This window comes from Pristiophorus japonicus, unplaced genomic scaffold (assembly GCF_044704955.1).
Source record: "Pristiophorus japonicus isolate sPriJap1 unplaced genomic scaffold, sPriJap1.hap1 HAP1_SCAFFOLD_252, whole genome shotgun sequence".
Classification (NCBI taxonomy): domain Eukaryota; kingdom Metazoa; phylum Chordata; class Chondrichthyes; family Pristiophoridae; genus Pristiophorus; species Pristiophorus japonicus.
This window is the reverse complement of record NW_027252252.1, coordinates 188,731-212,141: the sequence shown is the minus strand read 5'-3', so window position 1 is coordinate 212,141 and position 23,411 is coordinate 188,731. Positions and strand designations below refer to the sequence as shown.

The following is a 23,411-nucleotide window of genomic DNA, read 5'->3' as shown; positions in this document are numbered from 1 at the left end:
ATTTCAAATTTCAAAAACTGCCTTTGGAGGGTGCAGAAATTTTAATTTGTTTGTTTGTTTGTGTAAGCCAGAGTGTGTGCAAACGTGTGTACGATCTTACTGTGCATTTCATGTTATGTGAGAAAAATGTATTACATTCAACTGGAAAAGGTACTGAATTGATTGAACACTTCTTCGTGGACTTTCTGACGGTAGAAGAATCTGCTGTGGGATCTTGCTATTCCACATCTGAAAGAAGGGAAAATAAACAAGTTAGAAATATAGCGATTTTAGCCAGGACTTGCGTGTGGGCTGTGTGACATGATGACATCCTCCACCCGTATTTTGAAATTCAAGTCAAATCAAATCAAGACAAGACAAGACAGAACTCACTGACAGACTGTGTGTATACATGTATATATATATATATAAATGAATTCATTCTGAACTTTTTAACTTTCACAATAAATGTGCTTTTTCTGTTCTGCCTGCACCGGGCTCTTTTGCATTTGACCACTTTCACAGCACAAGCACCTGCTGTCAGATCCAGCAGAAAGGCACACGCGACTTTAAAAGATCGCCTTTGTAGCCCACATCTTCCCTCGTGGCTTGTCTTCCACCATGGGCTTACTGTGTTTGGGTATTTATTGACTGCACCCCTCATTTCCAATGAAATTCTTCTGCTCACACAGCCTTCGTTCTATCAAAAAATATATCCAGATAATGAATCAATTATTTATTTATTTAAAAAAAATCAAATTCAATTAGATTAAAATAAAATGTAAATGTATTTATTGTCTTCAAATGTCAAATACACATGTTTCAGTGTGGGCTGGTTTTACGTCACTCCCTCCTTCCTGCCTGTCTATCACCTGTGGCTTCAATAACCATCTCTGCCCCGCGTGGTCCTGAGCCCCACTGCACACTTGCCTTCAGGGATGATAGAAATCTCACTTTATTCTTTTAAAAGGGAACTGCTGTCAGTCAAGGGTCATTCTGCATCTGGGTAAAAGGGATGTCCTTGCCGTCCCGGATCATTCTGTGTCTGTTTAAACGAGCTGGTTGTCAGTTCCGGTTCATAATCTTTCCCTTTTTCTCATAAACCCGGGTCATCCTGTATAGCTTGAGAAGGAGTGTGATTTCAGCTGCAGTGACCGAATTGTTAAACTGTTGTGTTCTAATTTACATTGGGATTGCCTGCGCCGGTGCGCACCCAGATCGCAATGCATCTGTTCATTCACTCGAAATATGCTCATCTTTTCCGAAATCCACTCCTTGATGTTGCAGTTGCCCCAAATTTGCTCCCAATATACACAAAAGCACAATGTACGCTGATGGCAGAGGTCGCTTGGCCTAAAGGATAACGCGTCTGACTTCGATTTTTACCGCAAAGTTATCGGAAAATTACAGATTCGAGTACTGTCGCAGTCAATTTAGCTCACTGCGTGAAATTTTATATTCTTTGCTGTGATTCTGCCGAGAAACCAAGCATCTCTTCCCGTCACTCAGCTGAAGTAAAGAAAGGCTGTTTGCTTAAAGAATATAACAGCACGTTTTCATCATTGTCGATCTGCATACACGGGCAGAGCAAGCTGTGAAGTGGAGTTTCTTGCACGTTATTTTTGTTTGGATACAAAAAGCAGGAGATTGAATGGCTGACAATGCGCTCCAGAAGAGACGAGGTGGCTGAGAAGTGAAGGTGATGGACTGCTAATCCATTGTGATCTGCACGCATGGGTTCGCATCCATCCTCGTCGTCGTTGTCTTACAGCTTTGCGCTCCCTGGTCTTTTTGTCATTCACATTTAACCTCGTCGCCAAATTCCTCTTTTACTTACAAGGATGCTGTACTTTGCTCATGTCATGTCTCAAATTAATAATATATTCGTCTAAGGATACAAATTGCAGGATTATAGCGAGGGGGACTAATTAGATAGGTCTCTGAGGGACAGGGCAGAGTTGGCTAAAATAGACAGGATACACAGACTAAACGGTGGAACAATTGAAGAACAGTGGAGATCTTTTAAGGAGCTCTTTCATAGTGCTCAACAAAAATATATTCCAGTGAAAAAGAAGGGCTGTAATAGAAGGGATAACCAGCCGTGGGTAACCAAGGAAATAAAGGAGAGTATCAAATTAAAAACCAATGCGTATAAGGTGGCCAAGGTTAATGGGAAATTAGAAGATTGGGAAAAATTTAATCAACAGCAAAGAATAACTAAGGAAGCAATGAAGAAATGAAAGATAAATTACGAAGGTAAATTGCACAAAACAGAAAAACAGATAGTAAAAGCTTTTATAGATATACAAAGCGGAAAAGAGTGACTAAAGTAAATGTTGTTTAGTTAGAAGATGAGAAGGGGGAAATAATAATGGAAATGTGAAAATGGCAGAGACATTAAATAATTATTTTGCTTCGGTCTTCACAGTGGAAAACACTTAAACCATGCCAAAAATTGCTGGTCACAGGAATGTGGGAAGGGAGGAGCTTGAGATAATCACTGTCACTAGGGGGGTAGTGCTGGACAGGCTAATGGGACTCAAGGTAGACAAGTCCCCTGGTCCTGATGAAATTCATCCAAGGTTATTAAAAGAGGTAGCAGAAGTTATAGCAGATGCATTCGTTATAATCTACCAAAATTCTTTGGATTCTGGGGAGGTACCAGCGGAGTGGCAAGCAGCTAATGTAACGCCTCTGTTTAAAAAAGGGGGCAGACAAAAGGCAGGTAACTACAGGCCGGTTAGTTTAACATCTGTAGTGGGGAAAATGCTTGAAACTATCATTAAGGAAGAAATAGTGGGACATCTAGATAGGAATAGTGCAATCAACAGACGCAACATGGATTCATGAAGGGGAAATCATGTTTTACTAATTTACTGGAATTCTTTGAGGATATAACGAGCATGGTGGATAGAGGTGTACCGATGGATGTGGTGTATTTAGATTTCCAAAAGGCATTCGGCAAGGTGCCACACAAAAGGTTACTGCAGAAGATAAAGGTACGCGGAGTCAGAGGAAATGTATTAGCATGGATAGAGAATTGGCTGGCCAACAGAAAGCAGAGAGTCGGGATAAATGGGTCCTTTTTGGGTTGGAAATCGGTGGTTAGTGGTGTGCCACAGGGATCGCTGCTGTGACCACAATTGTTTACAATATACATAGATGAACTGGAAGAGGGGAAAGAGTGTAGTGTAAGAAAATTTGCAGTTCACACAAAGATTAGTGGGCAAGCGGGTTGCGTAGAGGACACAGAGAGGCTGCAAAGAGATTTAGATAGTTTCAGCGAATGTGCTAAGGTTTGGCAGATGGAATACAATGTCGGAACATGTGAGGTCATCCACCTTGGGGAAAAAAAACAGTAAAAGGGAATATTATTTGAATGGCGAGAAATTACAACATGCTGTGGTGCAGAGGGACCTGGGGGTCCTTGTGCATTAATCCCAAAAAGTTAGTTTGCCGGTGCAGCAGGTAATCAGGGAGGTCCTGCTGCAACTGTATAGGGTATTGGTGAGGCCACACCTGGAGTACTGCGTGCAGTTTTGATCACCTCACTTAAGGAGGGATATACGAGCTTTGGAGGGGGTTCAGAGGCGATTCAATAGGCTGATTCCGGAGATGAGGGGTTTACCTTGTAATGATTGATTGAGTAGACTCGGTCTTTACTCGTTGGAGTTCAGAAGGATGAGGGGTGATCTTACAGAAACATTTAAAATAATGAAAGGGATAGACAAGATAGAAGCAGAGAGGTTGTTTCCACCGGTCGGGCAGACTAGAACTAGGGGGAACAGCCTCAAAATACGGGGGTACCAATTTAAAACCGAGTTGAGAAGGAAGTTCTTCTCCCAGAGGGTTGTGAATCTGTAGAATTCTCTGCACAAGGAAGCAGTTGAGGCTAGCTCATTGAATGTATTCAAGTCACAGGTGGATTTTTAACCAATAAGGGAATTAAGGGTTGTGGGGAGAGGGCGGGTATGTGGAGCTGAGTCCACGGCCAGATCAGCCATAATCTTGTTGCATGGCGGAGCAGGCTCGAGGGGCTCCATTCCTACTCCTGTTCATAATTCTTATCTTCTTATGTTCTTTTGTAAGCACAAGCACGATGGGTCTAAAATCTTTTCTCACGACCGTCAGAATCTGAGAGCTGCGCTTTTCACTGTCGGCGGCTCTTGGTCCACGGTTATGATTCTCGCTTCGGGATGATCACATTTGAAATGCGAGAGGTCTCGGGCCAAATCCCGAACGAGCCCCACCATTTTTTACTCAAAGTTCCGCTTCTCACAGCCGCTCGACATGTGAGAAAATAGACATATTTCACTGTAAAACCTGTGATTTTGCGCCGATGTTCCCACAGCGTCCAAATCCCAGAGCAAAATGAAACCCGCCAAACTGAGTAAAGTTAAAGTATCTCACAGGTACTCGGCTCTGTGACTCATTGCATCACCTCAACCCTTGTTTGGTTCCGGCCAATACTTGGTCAGTATATCTTCCTCTCTGTACGCATAAGCTCACCTCAATTGGGATAAGCATACATTCAGCGTCAATCTCCACCTCCGCCCTGAATATGACTGCGTCCTGTTTCTCCAGAGCTGAAAAGATGAGAGAAGCAGACTTTTGAATTAGTCCCTTGGCTGCCGAATTCAAAGCGGACAGGAAATCAATCCGGGCTGGCAAAGCTGCCTGGTCTGATTAAAGGCGGTGACACCCTACATTGCAGGCATGTCATAGTCCTCTGGCCTCAACATTAGGTTCAACGTATCGGATCATAAGCACCGCTCCCATTGTCTGGTAATGGTTCTGCTATTCCCAATAACACCTGCTCTGGACCATCCTTTGTTACGTTATTGCACGATTACCACCCATTTTGCCTTTCTCCATTGTGCCATTTATTATTTAATCACTGCTGCGTTCCACTGTATCACAGACGTTCCCATTTGACCTTTCTCGCTGCGTATTTTTTCCAGGCGCTATTTTTGTTGAAAAAATCTGTAATCTTTAACTTTTTCCTAAAATATCGGAATGATTATCCGACAGAACGTGAAACCGGATTCTTCCCCCACAGAATCTGCACGACCTGCTGAGTTTTACATATTTATCTGTTTTTATTCATTCTATTTCAGTGTCCCTTTTAAGGGGATGTGCTGTCTGTCCGAGATCATGCTCTGTCTGTTTAAAATGGTGTGATATCAGCCCCGCATCATTCTGTGTCTGTTTATAAGCGATGTGCTGTCTATCCCGGATTTCCAATTTCAAATTTCCAGAACTGCCTTTGGAGGGTCCATGAATTTTAGTTTGTTTGTGTGTTTGTGTAAGCCAGAGTGTGTGCAAACGTGCTGTGCGATCTTACTGTCATGTGAGAAAAATGCATTACATGCAACTTGAAACCGTACTGATTTGATTGAACACTCCTTCGTGGACTCTCTGACGGTAGAAGAATCTGCTGTGGGACTTTGCTATTCCACATCTGAAAGAAGGGAAAATGCACAATTTAGAAATAGAGCGATTGTCGCCAGGGCTTGCGTGTGGGCTGTGTGACATGATGACATCCTTCATCCGTATTTTCAAATTCAAAACAAATCAAATCAAGACATGACTGACTGACTGACTTTGTTTATACATGTATATATAAATATATATGTATATTTACATATAATCCCAAATTTTTAACTTCCAAAATAAATATGCTTTTTCTATTCTGCCTGCACCCGGCTCGATTACATTTGACCTCTTTCACAGAACAAGCAGCTGCTGTCAGATCCAGCAGAAAGACAGACGCGACTTCAAAAGGTCGCCTTTGCAGCCCACATCTTCCCTCGTGGCTTGTCTTCCACCATGGGCTTACTGTGTTTGGGTATTTATTGACTACACCCCTCATTTCCAATGGAATTCTTCTAGTCACACAACCTTCGTTCAATCAAAAAATATATAGATTATGAATCAATTATTTATTTATTTAAAACAAATCAAATTCAATTTTTTAAAATAAAATGTAAATGCACTTATTTTCATAAAATGTTAAATATATATATATATATTTCAGTCTGGGCTGGTTTTACATCCCTCTTTCCTTCCTGCCTGTCTGTTACATGTGGCTTCAATAACCGTATCTGCCCCGCGTGGTCCTGAGCCCCACTGTACAATTGCCTTCAGAGATGAGAGAAATCTCACTTTATTCTCTTAAAAGGGAACTGCTGTCAGTCAAGGGTCGTTCTGCATCTGCGTAAAAGGGATGTCCTTGCAGTCCCGGATCATTCTGTGTCTGTTAAAACGGGCGGGTTGTCAGTTCCGGTTCATAATCTTTCCCTTTAAAATGGATTTTCTCATAAACCCGGGGCATCCTGTATTGTTTGAGAAGGAGCATGATTGGAGCTGCAATGACAGAATTGTTAAACTGTTGTGTTCCAATTTACATTGGGGTTGCCTGCGCCCGTGCACACCCAGATTGCAGTTCATCTGTTCATTCACTCAATACATGCTCATCTTTTCCGAAATCCACTCCTTGATATTGCAGTCGTCCCGTATTTGCTCCGAATATATACAACAACACAATGCATGCGATTGACAGAGGTCGTGTGGCCTAATGGATAAGGCGTCTGACTTCGATTATAACTGCAAAATTAGCAGAAGATTGCCGGTTCGAGACTTGCTACTGTCAACTTAGCTCGGTGCGTGAAATGTTATATTCTTTGTTGTGATCCTGCCGAGAAACCAACCATCTCTTCCAGTCACTCACCTGAAGTAAAGGAAGGCTGTTTGCTTAAATCATCGAATGGTACGTTTTAATCATTGGCGATCTGCATGCACTGGCACAGCTTGCTGTGAAGTGGACTTTCTTGCACATTATTTCGGTTTGGATACAGAAAGCAGTATATTGAATGGCTGACGATGCCCTGCATCAGAGACAAGGTGGCCGAGAGGTTAAGGCGATCGACTGCTAATCCATTGTTCTCTGCACGCTTGGGTTCGGATCCCATCCTCGTCATTGTTGTAGTACAGCTTTGACCACCCTGGTCGTTTTGTCATTCACATTTAACCTCATCGCCAAATTCCCCTTTTACTAACAAGGATGCTGTACTTTGCTCATGTCATGTCTCAAGTGAATAATATATTCGTCAAAAGGATAACATTTGCAGGACTATGGCGAGGGGTACTCATTAGATAGGTCTCTGAGGGACAGCACAAGCAGGATGGGCCTAATATCTTTTCTCATTACCGTCAGAATCTGAGAGCTCCGATCTTTACTGTCGGCGGACTCGTTGCTCTCAGAGTATAATTCTTGCTTATGGATGATCACATTTGATATGTGAGAAAACAGACATATTTCAAATTAAAACATGTGATTTTGCGCCGATGTTCCCACGGCATCCAAATCTCAGAGCAAAGATTTAATCCCCTTCCCACTGAATACTGCGGACAGACATGATCACCTTGGTAAAGGAATGGTCATGCTGACATCACTTTCTAAACAATAGCTTTCTAAACAATAGCACACAAGACAATGGGTCATCAATAAATGGTAAATTAATTAAACACTCTGCAATTACATTGTAAATAATAGGAAATAAAATGCTGGATAATAACTGGTGCAGATAATAGCTTATCTCTAGGAAACATTAAGAATGATGTGTTTCGTTTATACACACACACGCACATAGCAACGACTCTGTGTGCATTCTTTTCAGTTGTTCGACTTAACCTGATGCAATTTTATTTCTTCGGACTTCAGGAACCTGCGGGAAGCCATCCGGCGGTGTTTGCTGTGTCAGTATCTCAAGAGATAGCGCGCCGTCGCTCCTCCCACTGCCCGGGGGAATGGGGTAGCTATTTAAAGGGACAGGGACTCATTAGAACATAAGAACATAAGAATTAGGAACAGGAGTCGGCCATCAAACCCCTCGAGCCTGCTCTGCCATTCAACAATATCATGGCTGATCTGGCCGTGGACTCAGCTCCACTTATCCGCCCGCTCCCCATAACCCTTAACTCCCTTATTGGTCAAAACTGTATCTATCTATGACTTGAATACATTCAATGAGCTAGCCTCAACTGCTTCCTTGGGCAGAGAATTCCACAGATTCCCAATCCTCTGGGAGAAGAAGTTCCTTCTCGACTTGGTTCTAAATTGGCTCCCCCGTATTTGGGGGCTCTGCCCCCTAGTTCTAGTCTCCCCGACCAGTGGAAACAACCTCTCTGCCTCTATCTTGTCTATCCATTTCATTATTTTAAATGTTTCTATAAATCACCCCTCATCCTTCTGAACTCCAACGAGTAAAGACCCAGTCTCCTCAATCTATCATCATAAGGTAACCCCCTCATCGCCGGAATCAGCCTCGTGAATCGTCTCTGTACCCCCTCCAAAGCTAGTATATCCTTCCTTAAGTAAGGTGACCGAAACTGCACGCAGTACTCCAGGTGCGGCCTCACTAATACCCTATACATTTGCAGCAGGACCTCCCTGTTTTTTATTCCATCCCTCTCGCAATGAAGGCCAACATTCCATTCACCTTCCTGATTACCTGCTGCACCCGCAAACTAACTTTTTGGGATTCATGCACAAGGACCCCCACGTCCCTCTGCACCGCAGCATGTTGTAATTTCTCCCCATTCAAATAATATTCCCTTTTACTGTTTTTTTTTCCCAAGGTGGATGACCTCACACTTTCCGACATTGTATTCCATCTGCCAAAGCTTAGCCCTTTAGCTTAATCTCTTTGCAGCCTCTCTGTGTCCTCTACACAACCCGCTTTCCCACTAATCTTTGTGTCATCTGCAAAACTTGTTACACTACACTCTGTCACCTCTTCCAGGTCATCTATGTATATTGTAAACAGTTGTGGTCCCAGCACCGATCCCTGTGGCACACCACTAACCACCGATTGCCATCCCGAAAACGACACATTTATCCCGACTCTCTGCTTTCTGTTCGCCAGCCAATTCTCTATCCATGCTAATACAATTCCTCTGACAGCGCGTACCTTTATCTTCTGCAGTAGTCTTTTGTGTGGCACCTTATCGAATGCCTTTTGAAAATCTAAATACACCACATCCATCGGTACACCTCTATCCACGATGCTCGTTATATCCTCAAAGAATTCTGGTAAATTAGGTAAACATGATTTCCCCTTCATGAATCCATGCTGCGTCTGCTTGATAGCACTATTCCTATCTAGATGTCCTGCTATTTCTTCCTTAATGATAGTTTCAAGCATTTTCCCCACTACAGATGTTAAACTAACCGGCCTATAGTTACCTGCCTTTTGTCTGCCCCCTTTTTCAAACAGAGGCGTTACATTAGCTGCTTTCCAATCCGATGGTATCTCCCCAGAATCCAGAGAATGTTGGTAGATTATTACGAATGCATCCGCTATAACTTCCGCCATCTCTTTTAATACCCTGGGATGCATTTCATCTCGACCAGGGGACTTGTCTACCTTAGGTCGCATTAGCCTGTCCAGCAGTACCCCTAGTGATATTGATTGTCTCAAGGTCCTCCCTTCCCACACTACTGTGCCCAGCAATTTCTGGCATGGTTTCTGTGTCTTCCACAGTGAAGACCGAAGCAAAATAATTGTTTAAGATCTCAGCCATTTTCACATTTCCCATTATTAAATCCCCCTTCTCATCTTCCAAGGGACCAACATTTACTTTAATTAATCTTTTCCGTTTTATATATCTGTAAAAGCTCATACTATCCGTTTTTATGTTTTGCACAAGTTTACCTTGGTAATCTATCTTTCCTTTCTTTATTGCTTTCTTTGTCATTCTTTGCTGCAGCTTAAAATTTTCCCAATCTTCTGCATTCCCACTAACCTTGGTCACCTTATACGCATTGGTTTTTAATTTGATACTCTCCTTTATTTCCATGGTTATACATGGCTGGTTATCCCTTCTCTGACCACCCTTCTTTTTCACTGGAATATATTTTTGTTGAGCACTATGAAAGAGCTCCTTAAAAGTCCTCCACTGTTCCTCAATTGTGCCACCGTTTAGTCTGTGTTTCCAGTCTACTTTTGGCAACTCTGCCCTCATCCCACTGCAGTCCCCTTTGTTTAAGCATAGTTTAAGCTCGTTTGAGAGACTACTTCTCCCCCTCAATCTGTATTACAAATTCAACCATACTGTGATCACTCATTCCGAGAGGATCTTTTACTAGGAGATCGTTTATTATTCCTGTCTCATTACACAGGACCAGATCTAAGATAGCTTGCTCACTTGTAGTTTCTCTAACACACTCTTCCAAGAAACAATCCCGTATGCATTCTATGAATTCCTCCTCCAGGCTACCCCGTGCTGTTTGATTTTACCAATCGATATGTGGGTTAAAATCCCCCATGATTACTGCCGTTCCTTTTTCACATGCCTCCATTATTCCCTTCATTATTGCCCGCCCCACCGTGAAGTTATTATTTGGGGGCCTTTAAACTACGCCCACCAGTGACTTTTTCCCCTTCCTATCTCTAATCTCCACCCAAAATGATTCAACATTTTTTTCAGTCGAGCCAATATCGTCTTTCACTACTGACCTGATATCATCCTTTATTAACACAGCTACACCACCTCCTTTCTTGTCTATCTATCCGAATCGCCAGATACACCTTTATGTTTAATTCCCAGTCTTGGCTACCCTGCAACCACATTTCTGTAATGGCCAGCAAGTCATACCCATTTGGTAATGATTTGTGCCTTCAACTCATTCACTTTATTTCGAATGCTGCGTGCGTTTAGGTAGAGTGTTTTAATACCAGTTTTTAAACCATGATTTTTAGTTTTGACCCCTCCTGCAGCCCCTTTATATTCAGTGGCCCTTTTTGTTTTTTGCCTTGAGTTTCTCTGCCCTCCACTTTTACTCATCTCCTTTCTGTCTTTTGCTTTTGTCTCCTTTTTGTTTGCCTCTGTCTCCCTGCATTGGTTCCCATCCCCCTACCATATTAGTTAAACTCCTTCCCAACAGCACTAGCAAACACTCACCCTAGGACATTGGTTCCGGTCCTGCCTAGGTGCAGACCGTCCGGTTTGTACTGGTCCCACCTCCCCTAGAACAGGTTCCAATACCCAAGGAATTTGAATCCCTCCCTGCTGCACCACTGCTCAAGCCACGTATTCATCTGAGCTTTCCTGAGATTCCTACTCTGACTAACACGTGCACTGGTAGCAATCTTTTCTCTGCCTATTTATATTTAAAGGTACAGTGCAGTTTATCTGAGAGTGTCGGCGGACTTCACTAACCGAGCTCCCATTAACATTCGCTCCCTTCTGTATTGTGCTGTGATTGCAAAGCTGTTTATTCGAGTGCCTTGAGCCTTTTTAAAATGGCACATTGTTTTTATAATCCATTTGACTTGCTTGTTAATTTGGAAAAATTTCAGAATTGAGCAGTGTGACGAAGGTTTTGATTAAAGTTGCAGTAAAATTTGTTTCAAAATATTCTTTCCAACCCTCCCTCAACCCCCCAAATTTTAGAACACTACAATACTGACTGGGAAGTTCCCAACTTCGATCCTTGATCTGGGCTGTTAGTTTTTTCTCAGCCAAGGTAGCAGTTCAGTGGTTATAACAGTCCTCAGTACCAATGCGCTTAATATGAGTAAAATTTAGCCACTGCAATTGCTCTTGATGCTGATGCAGTGACATCAATTGGGAAGTGCACGGATGTAATTTGGGTGCAGGATTGGATTCGGCTCTGATGACTACCACGGTGGAAATCGTACTGACACTCATTGAGTCGACTGATGTTGAAGCACCAGAGGTTAACACATTTCTGTGGAATTGCACCCAGCCAGATTCAGCACTTCTTAGAGAAAGTAACTCGCAGTTGCTTTTCGACAGTGAGGATGTAGGGAGAGTGTCTAGAATAAGACATTTACAGCTTTGGAGGGACAGGAGGGGACAGAATGTCCTATAGAATCTCGACTTGTTTGTTCTGAATTTCTACCCTGTACTTAATGTAACAACTTTTGTAACTTACATTTGCAGGGTATTAGAAGGGGAGGATCTGCAGCTTGGTAACTCAAACCAAATATCACGTCAAGATTTGAGAGATTCACCAGATTCATCAGGATTACCTTATCATCAGCCTTTGTAAAAACACCAATCTCAGCGGTGACAAACAGTACACATGTTCTGTGTGTGGATAGAACTTCAACCATTCGTCAACCTGTGAGACTCGTGTGCCCAGCTGACTAAACACTGTAAATGTGGGGACTGTGGAAATGGATGCAGATGTGCGTTGGGTGGAAACACTTCAGGGAGAGTCCGTTTACAAGCTGAGAGTGGAAAGATATTCAGTCTCTCATCTCACCAACTGACATTCGAGGAGTTAGATAACATACTTTCTCCTGTAAATATGGAGCTGTGTTATTGGGCCATGATGTTTTTACTTGTTCATCTAGTTGACTGTAAACCTTTGCCAATTAGTTGATGTGATCGGTTTACTTGTAGATATTTTTTTAAATAGATTTATTGAGTGGATTCAAATTTAAATTGAAACCAGCTTTGCAGGTGTGATACTTTATTCACACATTGAAGGTGAGAGAGATGCTGTGGGCACACGAAAATTCCAGTCTGTGTAAGTGATTAACAGACTGGATTATGTGTTTAGTGATCCCGGGTGTGTTAGCTATCCCTACCCTGGACATCAAGGCACTCTGGACGGTATGGGGAACTGGGACTTGTCCTGCGAGTAACCAAAGGTCTGAGAACTGAAACAATCTAGCGTTAGAAAGGAGTAAAGGCGCAAAATGAAGCAGTCGATAACAATACATCAATTTGTCTCCTCTTATCATGGACACATCAAGTATCGACACACTGTGTTATTTGAAATATCAAAATTGTGAACTCCAGCTCAGTTTTATGGGTGATTAACATCAACAGAAACAAATCCCAACTCACAGAATGAACACGATTTAGTCAGGATGTGATTAACAGCAGTAATGACAGTAGAACCTAACCCCTGCAGTCACTTGCGAACTCGCAATTCAAATGACTGAGTAAATCCCTCCCACACTTCCCCAGTGTGAACTCGCTGAAGTTTCAGCAGATCAGATGACTGAGTGAAACCTTGGCCACACACAGAGCAGGTGAATGGTCTCTCCCCATTGTGACTGCGATGATGGATTTCTAGATCAGACGGGGAACTGAATCCCTTCCCACAGTCTCCACATTTCCATAATTTCAACATGGAGCAGGTGTCCTTGTGTCTCTCCAGGTTGGACGATGAGTTGAAGTTTCGTCCACACACAGAACACGTGTACTTTCTCCCCGCTGTGAATGGTGCGATGTTTTTCAGGCTGTATAACTGGTTGAAGCTCTTTCCACAATCAGTGCACTGGAACATTCTCACTCGGATAGGGTATGTGTGTCTCGGTGCTTTTCCAGTTACACTGATGTTTGAAATATTTTCCCACAGACAGAACAGAAAAATGTTTCTCCATCCACATTCAAAGGCCGATGGTATTCATAATTTCCAGCTTACATGTTTGGGTAAATATGCAAAGTGAGAATAAAATCAATGAGCTGCTGAATTTCTCTGTTGGTCACTGGGCCTTTTGTGCTTGCCCAATAGGGTGAACCCGGGCTGGCCCAATAGGGTGAACCTGGGTGGTCCAATTGGGTGAGCCCGGTCTGGCCCAATTGTTTGAGCCCGGGCTGACGCAATGGGGTGAGACTGTGTTGGCCCAATAGGGTTAGCTTGGGCTGGGCTGGCCCAATTTGGTGAGGTGTGCTGGCCCAGGGTCACCAGACATCTATCAGGTCAACAAGGCTCCCTTTCAGGGGCCACTGAGCTGGACATAAACATGTGACCAATCAAATTGACAGATATCCTGAAACCCCGCCCACCCTTTGTCCCTGCACAAAGGACCGTGCATGCGCCGTGAGACCGCCCTGACCAATATGTCGGCCGTTAAGCACGCTCCCACCACTGGGGAAAAGTGTTACTGCCAAGAAAAGTGCCAAGAAAACAGTCACTAAAACCCCACCAAAGAGCTGTAAGAAGCGCAGAAAGTCGAGGAACGAGAGTTACTCCATTTACATCTACAAAGTGATGAAGCAGGTTCATCCTGACACTGGCATCTCCTCCAAGGCCATGGACATCATGAACTCGGTTGTGAACGACATTTTGGAGCGCATCACTGGTGAGGCTTCCTGCCTGGCCCATTACAACAAGCGCCGCACTATCAGCTCCCGAGAGATCCAGACCGCCATGCGCCTGCTGCTGCCTGGGGAACTGGCCAAGCACGCTGTCTCAGAACGGACAAAGGCGGTGCCCAAGTACACCATCTCCAAGTAAAACTGCACGCTGTCCTGAGAGGTCAAACCCAAACACAACGGCTCTTTTAAGAGCCACCCACAACTTCTCTGAAAGAACTGCACAAACGCATCTCCCTTTAAACTTAAATCACTAATTATTTCCTGAACAAGTGTGTGGGGACCTTTGGAGTTCTAGCTGTAGATTTAGTTTTGAATTCTCAGATAAGCAGCTTCACTCTCAGACCTGTTCATTTACACCGCCTGCCAAATTAAGAGCATGTTTAGGGGCAAAGACTCAGATCCCAGTCACATATTCTCTCTCGCAAGTACTTAACAAGTTTATTTTTCAATTCCTGTTGCGTCAGTCCATTTATTAACCCGACACTCCCCGCAGTTTAACAATCCAGAATGGGAGTTCTTACAGAGACCAGAACCGGGGCAGTTTGAACACTTTGTCTAGTATGTCCTTACTATACAGTATAAATGCACACGAGGCCCATACTTGAGAGAAGGTCACTCTGTGACCAGTAACATTTATCAGCCAGCACTGAAGTGATGAAGGTGGGTGGAGCTTCCACTTTTATACCTGAAAGTCCACGTTAGGAGTGTCTACCACAAGTTCACCCACTTGTGGTCAATGTACTCACGGTGTACAACTTAAGTCAGTTTATACATGGGTTACAATGACAGTTGAATACATGACATCACCTCCCCCCCCCCCCCAAGTCTTATTGGGATCACAGGTTGAGTCTCTCTGGTGGTTTACGCTCCCTTGTAGAGCGCCCGAGTTGGGGCTTCAGTTGTAGGGCGCTGGTCTGAGTGTCTGCTGTTTGTGGTGCCTCAGGCCTGTCCGGACTGCCCACGGTGACTGGGCTCTCCTCCGCTTGGTTCTGATGTTCGTTCACCTGTGGAGGAGTGAACTCTATATCGTGTTCTTCCTCTGCTTCTTCTATGGGGTTGCTGAACCACCTTTTTGTTTGATCCACGTGTTTGCAGCAGATTTGTACATTGGTAAGTTTAACAATCAGAATCCTATTCCCCTCTTTGGGCAATCACAGTGCCTGCGATTCATTTAAGCTCTGCAGCGTAGTGAGGACAAAGACAGAGTCATTGACATCAATACATTGCGCCCTTGCATTCCCGTCATGCTAGTCACATTGTGACTGGCGCCTGCTCTCAACAATTTCTTTCATGGTGGGGTGTATAATGGATAACCGGGTTTTGTGTGTCCTTTTTTTCAGCAGCTCTGCGACTGGAACCCCTGTGAGCGTGTGTGTTCGGGATCTATTGGCCAACAGGAGGCATGATAAGCGGCTTTGTAGGGAACCCCTTTGGATTCTGAGCATCCCCTGTTTGATTATCTGCACTGCTCGTTCCACCTGACCATTTGAGGCCGGCTTGAACGGTGCAGTTCCGACATGGTTGATACCATTTCCTGCCATGAAGTCCTGGAATTCAATGCTGTAAAGCACAGGCCATTGTTGCTGACCAAGACGTCGGTAGACCATGGGCAGTGAACATTGCACGTAGACTTTCTCACTTGGCAGAGGATGCGCTTAAATTGAGAATGTCACACTCGGTCCATTTGGAATAGGCGTCTACTGCATCCAAAAACATTTTTCTCATGAAAGGACCTGCGTAGTGCAAATGGATCCATGACCATGGTTTGGTGGGCCAGGGCCAGGGGCTAAGGGAGGGCTTCCCTGGGCGCATTGCCCAGCTGGGCACATGTGTTGCATCTGTGAACATAAAGTTCCAGGTGTGCATCTATCCCTGGCCACCAAACGTGTGACATGGCAATTGCCATCATCGTGACAATGCCCGGGTGCTCATTGTGGAGTTCTCGATGAACATCTCTCTGCTCATCTGGGGCATGAATACACGGTTTCCCCATTGTAGGCAATCGGCCTGAATCGAGAGCTCATCCTTGCGCCTGTGAAATGGTTTGAATTCCTCAGGGAATGCCCCGTGCGTGGCTGCCCAGTCCCCATTCATGACACATTTCTTGACTAAAGACAGTAGCGGCTCTCTATTTGTCCAGAATTTGATCTGACGGTCTGTCACAGGTGAACCTTCGCTTTCGAAAACTTCAAAAGCCATGACCATCTCAGCATCATGCTCAGTTGCGCCCTCAGTGGTGGCTAGTGGGAGCCTGCTGAGTGCATCGGCGCAATTTTCAGTGCCCGGTCTGTGCTGAATTGTGTAGTCATAGGCGGCTAACGTGAGTGCCCACCTCTGTATGCGGGCCGATGCCTTTTCACTTATGGCTTTGTTGTCGGCCAAAAGGGACGTTAGGGGTTTGTGATCTGTCTGCAGCTCAAACTTCCTGCCAAACAGGTACTGGTGCATTTTTTTACAGCATTTATCCATGCAAGCACTTACTTTTCTGCCATCCCGTAGCCCCGTTCTGCCTGGGACAGAGTTCTGGAGGCATAAGTTACCGGCTGTAACTGACCATTGGCATTCACATGCTGCAACACACATCTGACCCCACAGGACAACGCATCGCATGTTAAAACAAGTTTCTTACATGGGTCATATAACGTTAACAGATTGTTGGAGCATAACAAATTTTGTGCTATATCAGAAGCCCTTTCCTGGCTGTCCCCCTGACCCATTCACGACCTTTGCACAGGAGCACGTGTCGCGGCTCTAACAGCGTGCTCAATTTGGGAAGAAAGTTCCCCAAATAATTCAGGAGCCCCAGGAATGAATGCAGCTCCGTCGTGTTACGGGGTCTGGCTGCTCTCTGCATCGCTTCCGTTTTGGACACAGTAGGTCTGATCCCGTCTGCTGCTACCCTCATCCCCAGGAATTCTACCACTGGAGCTAGGAAGATGCACTTCACCTTTTTCAGTCGCAGACCTACCCGGTCCAGTCTGCGTAGCACCTCCTCCAGGTTGCGGAGGTGTTCTTCAGTATCACAACCCGTGATGAGGATGTCATCTTGAAAAAACACTTTCCTTGGAATCGATTTGAGGAGGCTTTCCATATTTCGTTGACAGATTGCGGCAACCGAGCGAATTCCAAACTGTCATATGTTGTACTCAAACAACCTTTTCTGTGTCGAAATGGTGGTCAGCTTCTTTGACTCACTCGGCAGCTCCTGGGTCATGTAAGCTGAGATCAGGTCCAATTCTGAAAAAAGTTTGCCACCGGATAGCGTCGCAAAGAGGTCCTCTGCTCTCGGTAGCGGGTACTGGTCTTGAGTGACAACCGATAGATGGTGGCCTTGTAATCACCACATATCATGACCGACCCATCAGCATTGAGCACCGGCGCAATCAAGCTCACCCAGTAACTGAATTCGACTGGCGAGATGATGCCTTCCCTCAGCAGGCGTTCCAATTTGCCTTCTTTCTTTTCCGCATCACGTACGGCGCCGCTTTGGCCTTTTGGTGTACTCGACTGGCATCCGGGTTTATGTGAATCACTACCTTGGTCCCCAAGATAGTGCCAATGGTGGTTGAAATAGTGAGTAAAATTTGTCCCGGGCCTGTGAACATGATATTCCCTCCTCAGAAGAAATTGCATTCAGTCGCACCATTTCCAGTTCATGACAGCAAGCCATTTCCTCCAAAGCAGTGCGGGACTGTCCCCCAGGACAATCCAGAGTCGCAACCTGTTCTCCGAATCTTTATGGGTCACAACTACCGTGGCACTGCCTAGCACCGGAATTATCTCCTTTGTATATGTCCGTAGCTGTGCGTCAATTGGCAATAATTTTGGCCTCCTGGCATTGGGCGCCCACAACTTGTCGAACTGTTGTTTGTTGGCCGAATCCTGTCTCAGCCATCCTGTCTCAGCCATTCCTTCGTAACGAAACTTTGCTGCAGTCTCTCAATAAACTCTTCCCAATCATCACCAACACAGTACCTCTCGTCTGTGCTGCTAGTGGCCATGCTCGCGTGCTTTAAATCCCAGTTCCTCGTCGCCAATAATATGTCCTTACTATAGAGTAAAAATGCACACGAGGCCCATACTTGAGACAAGGTCACTCTGTGACCAGTAACCTTTATTAGGCAGCACTGAAGTGATGAAGGTGGGAGGAGCGTCGCCTTTTATACCTGAATGTCCAGGTTAGGAGTGTCTCCCAAAAGTTCACCACCTAGTGGTCAATGTTCTCACGGTGTACAACTTAGGTCAGTTTATGCATGGGTTACAATGACAGTTAAATACATGACACTGTCCATCTTCCCTTTTCACAGAAGGACTCCGAGTTCTGGTCTCACTGCCGCGTTTTCGGGGTTCGATCGACATTCTATGAAACCAACTTTTTCAAATATTGAGTTGGAATTTGCCCGTTACAGAATCAGTGGGGATTGACTCCCGCCCATTACAGACAGTTTGAAATAGCACCCGAATTTAATCCAGCCTGTAACTTGCAAGGGACACCTGGAATAAGACTAAATAAATTAAAACCTGTAGGCATATCTTTGACTAATGGTAAATTTATTAACATAATCCGCTATTTTTAAAATTTTTGGCGGTGTTTTTTAATTAAAAATCGTTAATGTGACTGTTGGAGACAGTAATTTCGGCCCTACTTTCATTGATGGGCTAAATAGATTGGGATTGGTTATCGGAAAAGACCAATGAAATTCACTCGAGAGCGACTAATCACAAGTTCGCTCCCTGCATTTCTCCAGAAGGTTAACAAAGGCAGATGTGGGAGGAGCTTCTCATTCTTTCTCTGAACATGTGGATTGTCTAGAAGAGGAAAAACCGGCGGTAAAGCTCGGGCCAAGGCCAAGTCTCGCTCCTCCCGGGCCGGACTGCAGTTCCCTGCGGTCGTGTTCACAGGCTCCTGCGGAAGGGGAACTACGCTGAGAGTGTGGGTGCAGGAGCCCCGGTCTACATGGGTTCTGTGCTCCAGTATCTGACCGCTGAATTCCTGGAGCTGGCCGGCAACGCAGCCCGCGACAACAAGTAGACCCGCCTCATCCCCAGACACCTGTAGCTGGCCATCCGCAACGACCAGGAGCTCAACAAGCTGCTGGGAAAGGTGACCATCGCTCATGGCGGGGTGCCGCCTAATATACATGCTGTGCTGCTGCCTAGAAAACCACCGGTCCGTCCAAGAGCAAGTAAAGCGGACAAGATTTAATCTGATAAGCCAAAGGATCTTTTCCGTGTCACCCACAGTATCAATATAAGGGCAGGTTCATGTTCTATGGATCACTATTGTCTCAGATCTAAATTAACATTGAATCTCTGCAATTAAGCGGTTAGTTTCCGGATCAGAAAAGACCATCAGACATTCTCGGTTATAAACTGGTCACTGTCGACAGGTTTGCTGTTATAAAATCCTGCTGCAAGGTACCATAAATTATTTCTGGCCCGCGAGGTGGTAAATCTACCCCGATTGCGATGGCCGGGAATCGAAGCCGGGCCCACTGCTTGGGAGGCAGATCACTGCTCACTATACCACCATCGCTCACATTTGAGAAAGTGACAGGAAGAGGCTGGTTTTAATCCACCAAACCTAGTGCCTTCAGCAAGTTATGTTGTACAAATTAGATAATTTACAAAAAATATTCCTCATATCTGTTGATTATTTTTTGAACTAAAACTGCTTAAAACTAATAAATGTGGTGCGGGCTCAGCCCAAGCAGGGTAACTATTCACAGTGACCGTTTTTAATTGTAGGGAACGTGTCCCAGCACCGTGCTTACATTCTGATCACTGAACATAAAATTTCTCCCATTTAAGAGCCGCAAGAATTTGTTAGTCCGCAAATACAATGCATATTGGTTGGGGGATGGTGGTATAGAGGTGTTATGAGCTGCCTTTCAAGCTGTTTACCCGGATGCGATTTCAGGCCATCGCATCTGATGTAACTTTAATATCTCTGTCAGATTAGAAATTAATTATGTGAGCTTGTAACAGCAGCATTTTATAACGAAGAATAATTGTCAGAGAAATGAATTTTGATGGAAATCATTCAAGTGCGTCTGCCATAGCATTAAACGGACTTTGAACCAATAAATGCATTCTCAGTCAGAAACGTTGGACCCATCAACCGCTCATTACCTTTATACTCGGCTCTTAACATCCGTTTATATTCGGCTCACACAAAGTGTTCAATGACGGCCGGTCCCTCGTTCAGGTTCCGTCTGCTTTGTATTAATCTGAGGTCGGTCTCTATCTATATTGATTCACTGATCCGAATATCCGCGAACAGCAAACCTGCGGCAGTGTTTGTCGATCTAGATTTCTACATGTTCGGCAGAGAGTGACCGATTTATTACTGGGATCAGGAAACGCCCAGCATAATTGCAGAGATGTAATTATTAATTTAGATCTGGGACAATTGTGATCCATAGAGCATTAACCTGCCCTTACATTGATACTGTGGGTGGCTCTGAACAGAGCCTTTGGTTTATTAGATTAAATCCTGTCCGCTTTACTTGCTCTTGGACACACTGGTGGTTTTCTTGGGCAGCAGCACAGCCTGTATATTAGGCAGCACCCCGCCCTAAGCGATGGTCACCTTTCCCAGCAGCTTGTTGAGTGCCTGGTCGTTGCGGATTGCCGGCTGCAGGTGTCTGGGGATGGTGCGGGTCTTCTTGTTGTCGCGGGCCGGGTTGCCGGCCAGCTCCAGGATTTCAGCGGTCAGATACTCGAGCACAGCAGCCATGTAGTCCGGGGCTCTGACACCCACACTCTCAGCGTAGTTCCTCTTTCGCAGGAGCCTGTGAACCCGGCCCATAGGGAACTGCAGTCTGGCCCGGGAGGAGCGAGACTTGGCCTTGGCCCGAGCTTTACCGCCGTTTTTGCATTTTCTAGACATTTCCACAATCTGCACGTTCATGGAAAGAATGAGAAACTCCTCCCACATCTGCCTTATACCTTCTGGAGGAATGCAGGGAGCGAACTTGTGATTGGTCGCACTGTGGTGAATTTCATTGGTCCTTTCAGATGACCAATCGCAGCCTGTTTAGCCCACCAAAGAAATCTGGGCGGAAATGATTGTTCTCAACAGTCAGTGTTCGAAGGATTTAGAAATTCAAAAATCCCGCCAATAATTGTTAAAATTGCGGATTATGTTAGGAACTTCCCCATTAGCCAAATATTTCGAAACACATTCTGTTTCCCTTTGTCTCAATCCATATTTCACTTGCAAATTCCAGGCTGTTACAATCAGGATTAAATTCGGGTTCAGTTTCAAACTATATGTAATGGGAGGGAATCACTCCCCACTTATTATGTAACGGGACACATTCCAGCTCAATCTTTGTAAAAGTGAGCTTTCATAGATTATCGATGGATCCCCCGCACAGGCAGCAGTGAGACCAGAACTGGGAGTCCTTCTGTGAACAGGGAAGAGGGACAGAGTGTTCAAACTGCCCCGGTTCTTGTCTCTGTAAGAACTCCCATTCTGGGTTGTTACACTCGGACTCGAAGTTTAATAAAGGGTTTGACTCCTAAGTAGAATTTTCTTTTAAATTGAAAAAGGCGTGAGAGAGAACGAGGTGGCTAAAGTCTGAGTCTCATCCGAAAACAAGTTTCTAATTCGTCGGCAGGCGCTGTAAATGAACGGGTCTGAGAGCAAAGGGAAAGGGCGACCAGGGACCGTGTTTGTAGTTTAGGACGGGAAAAGGAAGAACCGGACAGCAAAATCAGTTATCTGAGAATTGAAAAATAAATCTACAGCTGGAACTGCAAAGGTCCCCACACACTTGTTCAGGAAATAATAACAGTAAATTGAGTCGAAAGGGAAATGAGTTTGTGCAGCTCTTTCAGAGAGGTTGTGGGTGGCTCTTAAAAGAGCCGTTGTGTTTGGTTTGATCTCTCACAGCGTGCAGTTTTACTTGGAGCTGGTGTACTTGGTCACCACCTTTGTCCCTTCCAACACGGCGTGCTTGGTCAGCTCCCCGGGCAGCAGCAGGCGCACGGTGGTCTGGATCTCCCGGGAGCTGATGGTGCGGCGCATGTTGTAATGGGCCAGGCGGGAAGCCTCACTCGCACTGCGCTCCAAAATATATTTCACAAACGAGTTCATGATGTCCATGGCCTTGAAGGAGATGCCGGTGTCGGGGTGAACATTGTAGATGTAGATTGAGTAACTCTCCTTCCTCCACCTTCTGCGCTCCTTGCCGCCCTTCGGTGAAGTTTTCTTGATTACTTTCTTGTTGGTAACTGTTTCCCGGGCTGGGAGCGGGCTCAGCGGCCGCCTCTTGGTAAGGGCGGGTCTCACGCCGCATGTGTCGTCCGTTGTGGGCGGGGCTTCATGGTGTATGTCAGTTTGATTGATCACATGTTTGTGCCAGTTCAGTGGCCCCTGAAAGAGAGCCTTGCTGTCTGATAGTTGTCTGGTGACCCTGGGCCTGGGCTCATCCTATTGTTCCAACCCTGGCTCACCCTATTGGGCCATCCCATGCTCACCCTATTGGGCCATCACAGGCTCACCCTATTGGGCCATCCAAAGCTCACCCTTTTCATCATCATCATAGGCAGTCGCTCGAAATCGAGAATGTCTTGATCCAACTCTAAAAGTGAGTTCTCAGGTGACTGAACAGTCCAATACGGGAATTACAGTCTCTGTCCCAGTTGGGATGGACGGTGGTTGAAGGAAAGGGTGTGTGGGACTGCTTTGCTGCACGCTCCTTCCACTGCCTGTCCTAGATTTCGATATGCTCTCGGCGATGAGACTCGAGGTGCTCAATGCCCTCCCGGATGCACTTCCTCCACTTCGGGTGGTCTTTTGCCAGGAACTCCCAGATGCCGGTGGGGATGCTGCACTTTATCAGACAGGCTTTGAGGGTGTCCTTAAAACGATTCCTCTGCCCACCTTAGGATCGCATGCCATGTAGGAGTTCCGACTAGAGCATTTGCTTTGGGAGTCTTTTGTCAGGCTCGTGAAAAATGCGGCCCGCCCAGCGGAGCTGGTCGAGTGTGGTCAGTGCTTCAATGCTGGGGCTGTTGGCCTGGTCAAGGACGCTAACGTTGGTGCATCTGTCCTCCCAGGAGATTTGCAGGATCTTGTGAAGACATCGTTGATGGTATTTCTCCAGCAATTTGAGTTCAAAGCTATCAGCAAGCACATGGTCTGCAGGGCTGTGTCATACGCCCCCTCTGTATGGCTCACAGATGTGGACGCTGTACAGCAGACATCGCACCCGATTGGGCCAGCACTGATATACCCCATTGGGGCAACCGGGCCTCACCCTCTCGGGCAAGCCCAG

The 23,411-nt window shown here is 45.3% G+C and overlaps 1 protein-coding gene and 1 pseudogene across 1 annotated transcript; one reads left to right on the top strand and one right to left on the bottom strand.

The window, feature by feature from the left end:
* The window catches only part of LOC139247028 (uncharacterized), a 143,866-nt pseudogene extending 124,536 nt beyond the window's left edge, over window positions 1-19,330 (top strand).
* Window positions 19,331-20,701: 1,371 nt separating this feature from the next.
* On the bottom strand, window positions 20,702-21,064 carry LOC139247030 (histone H2A-III-like). Its single transcript, XM_070871478.1, has one exon. It carries the CDS (start codon window positions 21,062-21,064, stop codon window positions 20,702-20,704), a length of 363 nt encoding a protein of 120 aa, XP_070727579.1.
* Window positions 21,065-23,411: the final 2,347 nt, after the last annotated feature.

Coding starts and splice junctions, on each gene's coding strand:
- LOC139247030 (XM_070871478.1), bottom strand. CDS start 21,064: ATGTGGGAGGAGTTTCTCATTCTTTCCATGAACGTGCAGATTGTGGAA.